Raw genomic sequence first — 13,149 nt, 5'->3', positions numbered from 1 at the left:
AAGGATACAGTCAGACCAAAGAAAAGAAGAGGAAATTAGAAATCTAAAACATATTGTCAGGAATCTGCAGGATACTATTAAAAAAACCAACATTCGGGTTCTAGGAGTTCCTGAAGGCATGGAGAGGGAGAAAGGATTAGAAGGCCTTTTTAGTGAGATATTAGCAGAAAATTTCCCAGGTTTGGAGAAGGACAGAGAAATCCTAGTACAGGAAGCTCATAGAACCCCTAATAAACACGACCAAAAGAGATCCTCACCACGACACGTTGTAATTAAACTCTCCACGGTGAAACATAAAGAAAAGATCCTAAAATGTGCAAGAGAGAAATGTCAGATTACTCTCAGAGGATCTCCAATCAGACTCACAGCTGACTTCTCATCAGAAACCCTACAAGCTAGGAGGGAATGGTGAGATATAGCCCAGGTACTAAGAGAGAAAAACTGCCAGCCCAGAATATTATATCCTGCAAAGCTATCATTTGTGAATGAAGGTGAAATAAAGACTTTTCATAGCAAACAGAAATTGAAAGAATTTGTCGCCACTCATCCAGCCCTGCAAAAGATGCTTAAAGATGTGTTACACACTGAAACACAGAAACACGGTCATCAATATGAAAGAAGGTAAAGGAAGGAAACCTCACAGCAAAAGATCACAGGGAATTCAAAGCATATATTAGAACTTATCTTTGGCAAATGGCAGGGCAAAGTTACCACTTATCATTAGTCACATTGAACGTTAATGGCCTGAACTGTCCAGTTAAAAGACACCGATTGGCTGATTGGGTTAAGGAACAAAACCCATCTATTTGCTGCTTACAAGAAACACATCTTTCCAACAAAGATGCATACAGACTGAAAGTGAAAGGCTGGAAAAAGATATACCATGCCAACAGAAATGAAAAAAGAGCAGGCGTAGCCATCTTAATATTGGCCAACATAAACTTTACCACAAAAACTGTTAAGAGAGACAAAGAGGGACACTATATAATGATTAAGGGATCAATACAACAAGAAGATATAACAATTATCAATGTATATGCACCTAACTACAGGGCACCGGTTTATCTAAAAGATTTGTTAAGGGACTTAAAGGGAGACTTAGACCCCAATACAATAGTACTGGGGGACTTCAATACTCCACTCTCAGAAATAGACAGATCAACAGGACAGAAGATCAACAAGGAGACAGTAGATTTAAATGACACTACAGCACAAATGGATCTAACAGATATATACAGAACTTTCAACCCTACAGATAAAGATTTTACATTCTTCTCAGCAGTACATGGAACCTTCTCTAGGATTGACCACATACTAGGCCATAAAGCAAGTCTCAGCAAATTCAAAAGAATTAGAATCATACCATGCAGCTTCTCAGACCAGAAAGGAATGAAGTTGGAAATTAGCAACTCAGGAATCCCTAGAGCATACGCAAACACATGGAGATTGAACAACATGCTCCTGAATGAACAATGGGTAATAGAAGAAATTAAACGAGAAATCAAAAATTTTCTGGAAGTAAATGAGGATAACAGCACAACATACCAAAACTTATGAGACGCTGCAAAAGCAGTGTTAAGAGGAAAGTTTATATCAATAGGTGCCTACATCAAGAAGTTGGAAAGGCACCAAATAGATGAGCTTTCAACGCATCTCAAGGATCTAGAAAAACTGCAGCAAACCAGACCCAAATCTAGTAGCAGAAGAGGAATAATTAAAATCAGAGAAGAAATCAACAGGATTGAATCCAAAAAAACATTACAAAAAATCAGCCAAACGAGGAGCTGGTTTTTTGAAAAAATAAACAAAATTGACACCCCATTGGCCCAACTAACTAAAAAAAAGAAGAGAAAAGACCCAAATCAATAAAATCAGAGATGAAAAAGGAAACGTAACAACAGACACCACAGAAATAAAAAGAATCATCAGAAATTACTACAAGGACTTGTATGCCAGCAAACAGGGAAATCTATCAGAAATGGATAGATTCCTGGACACATGCAACCTACCTAAATTGAACCAGGAAGACATAGAAAACCTAAACAGACCCATAACTGAGACAGAAATTGAAACAGTAATAAAGGCCCTCCCAACAAAGAAAAGCCCAGGACCAGATGGATTCACTGCTCAATTCTACCAGACATTTAAAGAAGAATTAACTCCAATTCTTCTCAAACTATTCAGAACAATCGAAGAAGAGGGAATCCTCCCAAATTCATTCTATAAAGCCAGCATCACCTTAATTCCTAAGCCGGAAAAAGATGCCGCACTGAAGGAGAATTACAGACCAATATCCCTGATGAACATAGATGCAAAAATCCTCAATAAAATTCTCGCCAATAGAATGCAACAACACATCAGAAAGATCATCCACCCAGACCAAGTGGGATTTATCCCTGGTATGCAGGGATGGTTTAATGTGCGCAAAACAATCCATGTGATACACCACATTAACAGACTGCAGAAGAAAAACCATATGATTATCTCAATAGATGCCAAGAAAGCATTTGATAAAATACAACACCCGTTCATGATGAAAACTCTAAGCAAACTGGGTTTGGAAGGAACATTCCTCAATGGAATCAAAGCAATCTATGAAAAACCCACAGTCAACATCCTATTGAATGGGGAAAAGTTGGAAGCATTTCCACTGAGATCTGGTACCAGACAGGGATGCCCACTCTCACCACTGCTATTCAATATAGTTCTGGAAGTTCTAGCCAGAGCTATTAGGCAGGAAAAAGAAATTAAAGGGATACAAATTGGGAAGGAAGAACTCAAACTATCCCTCTTTGCAGATGATATGATTCTTTATTTAGGGGACCCAAAGAACTCTACTAAGACACTATTGGAACTCATAGAAGAGTTTGGCAAAGTAGCAGGGTATAAAATCAATGCACAAAAATCAACAGCCTTTGTATACACAAACAATGCCATGGCTGAGGAAGAACTTCTAAGATCAATCCCATTCACAATAGCTACAAAAACAATCAAATACCTTGGAATAAACTTAACCAAGGACATTCAAGATCTCTATGATGAAAATTACAAAAGCTTAAAGAAAGAAATAGAAGAGGATACCAAAAAATGGAAAAATCTTCCATGCTCATTGATTGGAGGAATCAATATCATCAAAATGTCCATTCCCCCAAAAGCAATTTATGGATTCAATGCAATACCAATCAAGATACCGAAGACCTTCTTCTCAGATCTAGAAAAAATGATGCTGAAATTTATATGGAGACACAGGAGACCTCTAATAGCTAAAGCAATCTTGTACAACAAAAACAAAGCTGGAGGCATCCTGATACCAGATTTCAGGACATACTACAAGGCAGTTGTAATGAAAACAGCATGGTACTGGTACAGAAACAGATGGATAGACCAATGGAACAGAATTGAAACACCAGAAATCAATCCAAACATCTACAGCCAACTCATATTTGATCAAGGATCCAAAACCAATCCCTGGAGTAAGGGCAGTCTATTCAATAAATGGTGCTGGGAAAATTGGATTTCCATGTGCAGAATCATGAAGCAAGACCCCTACCTTACACCTTACACAAAAATCCACTCAACATGGATGAAAGACTTAAATCTACGACCTGACACCATCAAATTATTAGAGAGCATTGGAAAAACCCTGCAAGATATAGGTACCGGCAATGACTTCTTGGTAACACCCCAGAAGCACAGGCAGTCAAAGCCAAAATCAACTATTGGGATTGCATCAAATTGAGAAGTTTCTGTACTGCAAAAGAAACAGTCAGGAAATTGAAGAGACAACCAACAGAATGGGAAAATATATTTGCAAACTATGCAACTGATAAAGGGTTGATAACCAGAATCTACAAAGAAATCAAGAAACTCCACAAGATCAAACCAAACAACCCACTTAAGAGATGGGCCAAGGATCTCAATAGACATTTTTCAAAAGAGGAAATCCAAATGGCCAAGAGACACATGAAAAAATGTTCAAGATCACTAGCAATCAGGGAAATGCAAATCAAAACCACAATGAGGTTCTGCCTCACCCCAGTTAGAATGGCTCACATTCAGAAATCTACCAACAATAGATGCTGGAGAGGATGTGGGGAAAAAGGGACACTAACCCACTGTTGGTGGGAATGCAAACTGGTTAAGCCACTATGGAAGTCAGTCTGGAGATTCCTCAGAAATCTGAAGATAACCCTACCATTCAACCCAGCCATCCCACTCCTTGGAATTTACCCAAAGGAAATTAAATTGGCAAACAAAAAAGCAGTCTGCACATTAATGTTTATTGCAGCTCAATTCACAATAGGTAAGACCTGGAACCAACCCAAATGCCCATCAACAGTAGACTGGATAAAGAAATTATGGGACATGTACTCTATAGAATACTATACAGCAGTCAAAAACAACAAAACCCAGTCATTTGCAACAAGATGGAGGAATTTGGAAAACATCATGCTGAGTGAATTAAGCCAGTCCCAAAGGGACAAATATCATATGTTCTCCCTGATTGGCGACAACTAACTGCGCACCAAAGGGGAAACTTGTTGAAGTGAAATGGACACTGTGAGAAACAGTGACTTGATCAGCTTTTGTCCTGACGGTTGATGTACAATGTAATACTTTATCCATGTTAGTATTTTTTTTTGTTCTAGTACCATTTGTTGAACTCTGTAAATTAACACACAATTATTCTTAGGTGTTTAAATTTTAACTGAAAAGTGATCCCTGTTAGGAATTTGGAAAACATTATGCTGAGTGTAATAAGCCAATCCCAAAGGGACAAATACCACTTGTTCTCCTTGATAGGTGACAACTAACTGAGCACCAAAAAGGATACCTGTTAAAGTGAAATGAGAAATGGTGACTTGATCAGCCTTCAACCTGACTGTTGATGAGCAGATTAATATGTTATCCCTCTTAGTATTTTTTTGTTTGTTCTACTTGATACTTTTGGTTGAATACTGTAATCAATACACAGTTCTTCTTAAGTGCTGATACTTAACTGAAAAGTGATCGCTGTTAAATATAAGAGTGGGAATAAGAGAGGGAAGAGATGTGCAATTCAGGACATGCTCAAGCTGACTTACCTCAAACAGTAGAGTTAGAAACATACCAGGGGATTCGAATTCAATCCCATCGAGGTGGCATGTACCAATGCCATCTCACTAGTCCCAGTGATCAATTTCTGTTCACAACTGATCGTAATGATAGGACTAAGAACCAAAGGGATCACATAAACAAGAATAGTGTCTGCAAATACTAGCTGATAGAATAAAAAAGGGAGAGAATGGTCCAACATGGGATGTGAGATACACAGCAGACCCATAGAATGGCAAATGTCCTAACAGCACTCCGGCCTCAGAATCAGCCCTTAAGTCTTGAGGATCTGGCTGAAATGCCCATGAGAGTATTTCAGGCATGGAAAGCCAAGACACTCGGGGGGAAAATAAAAACCTAAATGAAAGATCTCTGTGAGTGAGATCCCAGTGGAAAGAATGGGTCATCAAAGAAGGAGGTACCTTTCTCTGAAGGGAGGAGAGAACTTCCATTTTGACCATGGCCTTGTCTAAAAATGATCAAAGTCAGTGAACTCAGGGGGCTTCCATAGCCTTGGCAGCTCATGACAAGAGCCTAGGTTAATTACTGATGCCATAAACAAGAGTGTCAATTTGTTAAGTCAACAACAGGAGTCACTGTGCACTTACTCCTCATGTAGGATCTTTGTCCTTAGTGTGCTGTACATTGAGATTTAATGCTATAACTAGTACTCAAACAGTATTTTTCACTTTATGTTTCTGTGTGGGAGCAAACTGTTGAAATCTTTACTTAATGTATGCTAAACTGATCTTCTGTATATAAAGAGAATTGAAAATGAGTCTTGATATGAATGGAAGGGGAGATGGAGTGGATAAGGGGAGGGTTGCGGGTTGGAGGGACATTATGGGGGGGATGCCATTGTAATCAATATTCTGTACTTTGGAAATTTATATTCATTAAATAAATGTTTAAAAAAAGAGAGTCTATATGGAAAAACAAAATTATGCATTTGCCCTTGGTTACAAATGTCTCCCTTTCACTTCAAAGGAGAAGACCTACCAGAATATACATGCAGTTTGATGTTAATTTATTCCAAGAACACCATGATTTTGATTGTCCTAGATAATTCTGCCTTTTTGAATATTGTGCTAATTTTTTTAAAAATTTTGTGATTGTAGCAAATTGTTACTTAAGGAAAATAAATTATACAAGAATTTAAAAATAAAAAGAAGCAGCAACCTGCATCCCACATGAGAGTGCCTACATACAAATCCTGGTTCCAGCTCTCAATTCCAGCTTCCTGCCAGTGTAGAGTCTAGGAAGGAATGGTGAAGGTTCGAGTAGTTGGGTTCCTGACACTCATGTCGGGGGACTGGGTTGAGCTCCCCGCTCCTGGCTGCAGTCTGGCCCAGTCTTGTCCACAGAATGCAATTGGGAAGTGAATCCATGGATGAGATTTAGTTCCCTCTCTCTATTTCTCTGCTGCTTAAATAAAAAAGAAGAAAGCTCTCAAATAAAATCCTGATGTTACATTTGAAGGAATATGAAGAATAAACTAAACCCGAAGTGTGTGTGTGTGTGTGTGTGTGTGTACCACATTTGCTGAGAATTTCTTCATCTGTATTCAATAGGGCTATTGACCTGTGATTTTCTTTTCATTTACTGTCCTTGAGAGACATCGGTATCATGATAATGCCATCTTCATAAAATGGGTTTGGAATGCCTCATCTACCACTTTTTGGAAAAGTTTGCTAAGGATTGTATTTGTTATTCATTAAATTTTTGACAGAGTTAATTAGTAGAAACATCAAGCTTTTCTTTGATGGGGTCTTTTTATTTCCAATTCAGTCTTCTTTCTCATTATTTGTTCAGATTATTAAGTTCTTCATCATTCAACCTTGGTAGGTTGTATGTGCCAAGGAATTTATTCATTTCTTTTAGGTTATTCAATTTGTTGGTGAGCAATTGTCCATATTAGTCCCTTATAATCCTTTTTATTTCTGTATCAGTTGTAGTGTCTCCTTTGTCATTTCTTATTTTATTTATTTTAGTCTTTTTTTCTGGCTAGGTAAAGGTTTGTCAAAAATTAAAGGAAACATAAGAAAGATGATGGAGGGTTGTGGGGAGATTTATTGGTGTTGATAACATGCCTGTCTTCGGTGACCTGCAGCGGATAAGCTGCTAGCCGCCCACAGGTGCTCATCGCCTTACTAATCAGGCAGACCGAATCCAAGCTCTCTCATTGCCGTGTTGTGGGGAGGCCTTATTTTTCTCTATTTCTCTATCTCCGGGTATTCCTATCTCTCCTATTTTACTTCTATCTGCCAGCATTCCTATTTCTCTCATTTTACTTCTATACTTCTGTTTCTCTTATCCCTGTGGCTTCCCGGCGCCCGCCCCGTGGCGGCTTCCCAGTTCTGCGCGGCTTCAGCCCTTGCTTCTCTTATCTGCGCGGCTTCCCGGCTTCGCGCGCGCTCCGCGGTCTCAGCGCCCTTTGCGCCCGCACCACGGCCTCCGCGCCAGCCCTGCACTTCCTATCTACTCGTGCCCTGTGCGCTCTCTCTGCTTGTGCCCCGCGTGCTTTCTCTGCACGCGGCGGCTTCCGCGAATCAGGGCCTAGCTCACGTTTCCGCTTCTCGGTTTTCAGTCTAAGTTCCCTGGGCTAACCTGATGAAATCCAACCTAGCTTATGTCTCCGCCTTTCGGCTTGGCTTCCTGTCTTTTGCTCCCCGGGCTAATCTGACGGATTCCAACCTAGCTTACGTCTCCGCTTCTGGTTTTAGTTTTTCGCCTTTTGCTCCCCGGGCTGACTTGACGAATCCCAACCTAGCTTACGTCTCCGCTTTGGCCTGCCCCGGCGGCTTCACTTTCCCTAACATATTTTTCTCTACCCGGTATGTTTCTTAACTTTTCTTCCAACAATATTCCCCTCTCATTTCTCCTGGCTTCTCCCCACAGTCCGTATCCGAGTCTAAGTTTCTTCTAGCTTTCACTTTCGCTTTCAACCATAGATTTCTCCTAACTTCCCCGCCATAGTCCATATCCAAGTCTATGTTTCTTCCAGCTTTCACTTTTGCTTTCAATCCTAACTTCTTCTGGCACTTTTTCTGTCTGGGTTTTCCCTAGGCTCTTTCTAATCTCTCTCTCCGGTATTTTCCCGCTTCTTCCCGCCTAGGTTTCCTATCCGAGTCACAGCACCATTATCCCTCCTAAGCTTCATATTCGAGTCATGGCACCATTATGTTGCTCCCCCTCTTCGTGGAGGAACGACACAGGACCCTGCGCTGTTCTTTTGTCTGCTCGGCCCTTCCCGGGTTTGCTGCTGGTCCTTCCCAGGTTGGCTGCCGATCCTTCCACCTCTGTGGAAGGGCGGCTCCCCCTGCCACTTTCCCCACTTCCACGGGGGAGCGGCACACAACTGGCTGGCTCTCTCGGGGGCTGCTCAGATGTTATCCGGATGTTCCTCTTAGATGTTCCTGGTGCATGTTGTCTCTCTCCTCCTTTATAGTTCTCTTCCACCAATCCCAACTCTGCTACCCACACGCCGAGTACGCTGCTCTCCTCCAATCAGGAGCAGGATCAGCTCCTGCAGGTTATTGGTCGAACTCGAGGCAGCTGTGTAGAAGTTGTTTACTCCTCTCCCAGCGCCATATTGTGGGAGAGCAGATGCATAGAATAAGTCTTAATTCCAGTAACTTAGTCTAGTCCGAGTTGCTCCCCACAGAGGGTGGGAGTGAGGGACAGAGAAAGAAAGGGTGAAAAGTATCATTCTTAAAACTGTATATATGAAATGCATGAAACCTATTCTCTTTGAAAAAATACTATAAAACTGAATTCAGCAGTGCATTAAAATCGCGTCCATCATGACAAAGTGGTATTTATTCCAGGGATGCAAAGAAGATTCAATATATGCAAATCAATAATTGTCATCTATTAACAGAGTGAGGGCCAAAAATCCTATTATCACCTTAAAATATGCAGAAAATTCATCCAACAAAATTTGACAAGATGTTCTCAACAAACTGCATATAGAAGGAATGTACTTCAACACAGTAACAATTATATATAACAAGCATACAACTAATGACATCCTCAACATTGAAAGTTGAAAGCTTTACCTCAAAAATCAAGAATAGGACAAGGATGCCTACCTTCATCTCTTGTACTAAATATAGTATCACTGGAAAGTTTAGATGAAGAAATTTATAAGAGAAATAAAAGGATTTAACTTGGAAAGGAAGAAATTAAGTTGTCCCTGTGTGTAGATAACATGCTCTTACAAATAGAAAATCTTCAGTTGTCTATCAAAAAACTGTTAGAATTAATAAACAAATTAAAGTTGAAAGACAAAAAATTAACTTACAAAAAGTCACTATCAATTCTATATACTCAAAATGAACTATTTGAAAAAAATCAAGAAAACATTCACAATTACGATAGGTACCAAAAAAATTTTTAGGGATAAACTTAACTAAGGAGGTTAAAGATTTGTATACTGAAAATTGTAAAACATCCATGAAGGAAATTGAAAGTATATACAAATAAATGAAGAGATAACCTGTGTTTGTATATTAGAAATTAGTACTGTTAAAATGTCTATACTATACAAACTGATCTACAGATTCAATACAATCCCAATTAAAATCACAATGTCATTTTTCACAGAAATAGAAAAAATAATCATAAAATTCAGATGAAGCCATATAGACAACAAAGAGCCAAAATATCCTCGAGTCAAAAGTACATCACATTGACCTTACAATAGCGTACAAAGTTATAGTAATACAAACAGCATCACATAAAGAGTTCAGAAATAAATTCATGCATTTACAATTGATATTCAAAAATTTTTTTGTTTATTTAAAAGGCAGGGTTACAGAGGGGGAGAGAGAGACAGAGAGAGAGAGAGAGAGAGAGAGAGAGGTCTTGCATCACCTGGTTCACTCCCTAGATGGCCACAATGGTTAGGAATGGGTCAGGCTGAACCCAGGATCTTGGAACTCCATCTGGATGCACTCAGGCCATTTTGCACTGATTTCCCATATGCATTAGCAGGGAGTGGGATTGGAAGTGGAGCATGTAGGATTTGAACTGGTGCTCAAATAGATTGCCAGTGTCACAGGTGGTGGCTTAACCCACTACGCGAGAACATGAGTCCCAAGCAGTTTATTTTTGACATTTCAAAGAGCATACAATGTGGAAATGACAGCATATTCAATAAATGGAATGAGGAGAATTAGATAGGCAAATACAGAACAATGAAATTAGACTCCTTTCTCATCCGAGGTAACAAAGAATCAATTAAGCCTCATACCTGAGATAAAACTAGTTGAAGAAAACATGTTGGAAAAACTCAAATACATTGAACCAGACCATGATTCCTTGGATATGACCCTAAAATCACACATAACAAAAATAAAAATAGATAAATGGGATTACATATAAGTAAATGCTTTTGCATGACAAAGAGAGTAATTAACAGAAAGAAGAGACAATCTATGGAATGGAAGAAAATATTTGCCAATCACATTTCTGATAAGGGCTTAACATTCAAAATGTATAAGGAGCTTAAAAAAAACTCAATGGCCAGAAAAAAAAGTCAAAAATGGGCAAAAGATCTGAAGAGACATTTCTGAAAAGAAGACATACAAATTACCAGATATATGGAAGTATCCTCAACATTACTAATCATCAGGGAAATGAAAATTAAAAGCTACAATGAGATATCACCTCACACCTACCAGAATGAGTTTATGAATGTTCTGTGGGTGTTTTCCTGCAGATAGATAGCAGATGCCTCGCCAGTCCTCACTATCATAGTGGAAAATCTTATAAAATTTATTGATGATCTCTGACAATACATGATTTGTAATGAATCTTTTATTTCTCAACTATGAAATATTTCTTCCAAAACATGCATATATGCTTTTGTTGTACTACTGTTATATTAATAAATTAGATAATTTTAATTAAAAATATTTCTTGAGAATCTAATATGTACAACCTAATGTTTTAAGTGCTAGGAATAAAGCACTAAGTATGCCTAAGTGGACTTGACTTCCCAGAATTTACTGTTGTATGGAGGGCTCATAAGTAAGATGTGTTAAAATAACAGCTATAAAGAAAAGTGAAGGTAAAGGGACTGTTAGATGACATAGGAGAAATGTAAGGAAGACATCTATCAAGGAGAGATCAGTGCTTAGAACCTGAAAATGAGTAAGAGACAACCATGAGAAATGTGGCAGATCCAGGCAGAAATAGTGTTCAAAGGCTTCAAGGGAGAAAAGATACATGGAACTTTTCGGGGAGCTGTAAGGAACTGGGTGTGAAAGAGAGAGAGTATGAAGGAGGAAGCGGCTTGAAATGAGGTGTCAGTTGTGGAACAGCACTGTCTCCTAAGCTAGGTGCTCTGGGCTCGGGCTTTGGCTGAAGTGCAGTGAGTAACCTGAAGGGTTTCCGGCAGGAAGAGGATGGCACAGAAAGTGAGACCAGTTAGCAATGATAAAGCCAAGGCTGTAGCTGACTAATCAATGATGATCTATAAATACAAGAATTGTGTTCTTATTTATAGAATTACATCGAGTGTGCTGAAAAACTGTACAATGCCAAAGTGGAAAGAGTTGACTTTACAAATGATGTAGAGGATACTAGATATAAAATTAATAAATGGATTGAAAATGAGACACATGGTAAGTACAATATTTTTCTGTGACATTTGTAAGTTATGAGTGAATGCTGAGAATTTCAATACTGGATGTCTTTTGTACATATAATTCAAAATAATGATTGCTATGTTAAAAATTACTTTAGTATTTGTCTGCAATGTGATTTTGAGTAATCTTAAAAATTTGAATGTTTTATACTTTAAAAAGATTTTACCTTTTACATGATCTCCTTTTATTGAGTAATAACTCTATAAGACAAACAGGATCATTTCATAAATTAATAGAATGCTGGGGTAATTTACTGAATTAACTTCAATCTCTCACCCTTCTTAATGAACAAAACTAAGCTTGGTTTATATAACATTATTTTTAACAACCACAACATAATATTTCATTCTAATGATAAATTCATATTTATACTGCTGTGCAGATTTTAATATCTTATTGATCCTTCTTGGGTTGATCCTTACTAAGTTATAATATTCTCCTGCCAGACATGTTTTCATGTCATTGCTTTTTCTAAAGGATGTATACAGCTTATCTTTCCTTTTAAAATTCTTGATGTTTATCAAAATAATATATGTGACCAAATTAGTATCTTCCAAAAAGTGCAAATCCTAGTTGATAAGTCTCTCAAAACTAAAAACTGAATCCCACCAATATTTTGGTTTGGTATAAAACAAATCAGAAAATCTATTCATCTCTGCTTTTGTTTATTAGCTGATTACAAAGACAATTATTTGCTTACTGAACATTTGGCCTCATTTTTTTTTTAATTTTTATTTTTTGACAGGCAGAGTAGACAGTGAGAGAGAGAGAGACAGAGAGAAAGGTCTTCTTTTTGCCATTGGTTCACCCTCCAATGGCCGCCGCGGCCAGGGCGCTGCAGCCAGCACACCGTACTGATCCGATGGCAGGAGCCAGGTGCTTCTCCTGGTCTCCCATGCGGGTGCAGGGCCCAAGGACTTGGGCCATCCTCCACTGCACTCCCTGGCCACAGCAGAGAGCTGGCCTGGAAGAGGGGCAACCTGGACAGAATCCGGCGCCCCGACCAGGACTAGAACCCGGTGTGCCAGCGCCGCAAGGTGGAGGATTATTGGCCTCAATTTTTAATCTGAATGTTGTGCATGCATTTTCTGGTCTCGCTCTGTTCCAGAAATGTGAGACATTGTTACTTGCACTCTCCTGTGCAAACCTTTAAAGGCATACAATTAGTCCTGGGAATAAAAATACATTATTTCAAATTTCATTTTGTTCATTAATTCATTGTTATACCAGCAATGGGTTACTCTGATCTGTAGCCACCATGTGTTTCAAATACAGAACTCACAAATCAAGAGAACCTAATTGTTACTTTACTAATAACTGAGTGAGATTCTATTTAGCATTTACAGATATCAGATTACTAACACTTTTAGGTATTTGGATCCTTTATTTATCTTCTTTCCTT

General features: G+C 38.7%; 1 protein-coding gene across 3 annotated transcripts in view; it reads left to right on the top strand.

The window, feature by feature from the left end:
• The window catches only part of SERPINB7 (serpin family B member 7), a 62,674-nt gene that overhangs the window by 42,384 nt on the left and 7,141 nt on the right, over window positions 1-13,149 (top strand). For all 3 annotated transcript variants that reach the window (XM_008261388.5, XM_008261387.5, NM_001171286.1), the window contains 1 exon segment: window positions 11,606-11,723. In XM_008261388.5, the coding sequence (XP_008259610.1) occupies window positions 11,606-11,723 (118 nt within the window).

Source organism: Oryctolagus cuniculus, chromosome 10 (genome assembly GCF_051225735.1).
Source record: "Oryctolagus cuniculus isolate XC-2025 breed Fujian yellow rabbit chromosome 10, ASM5122573v1, whole genome shotgun sequence".
NCBI lineage: Eukaryota > Metazoa > Chordata > Mammalia > Lagomorpha > Leporidae > Oryctolagus > Oryctolagus cuniculus.
The sequence above is the reverse complement of the archived record's forward strand: the minus strand, read 5'-3'. Positions and strand labels throughout refer to the sequence as shown.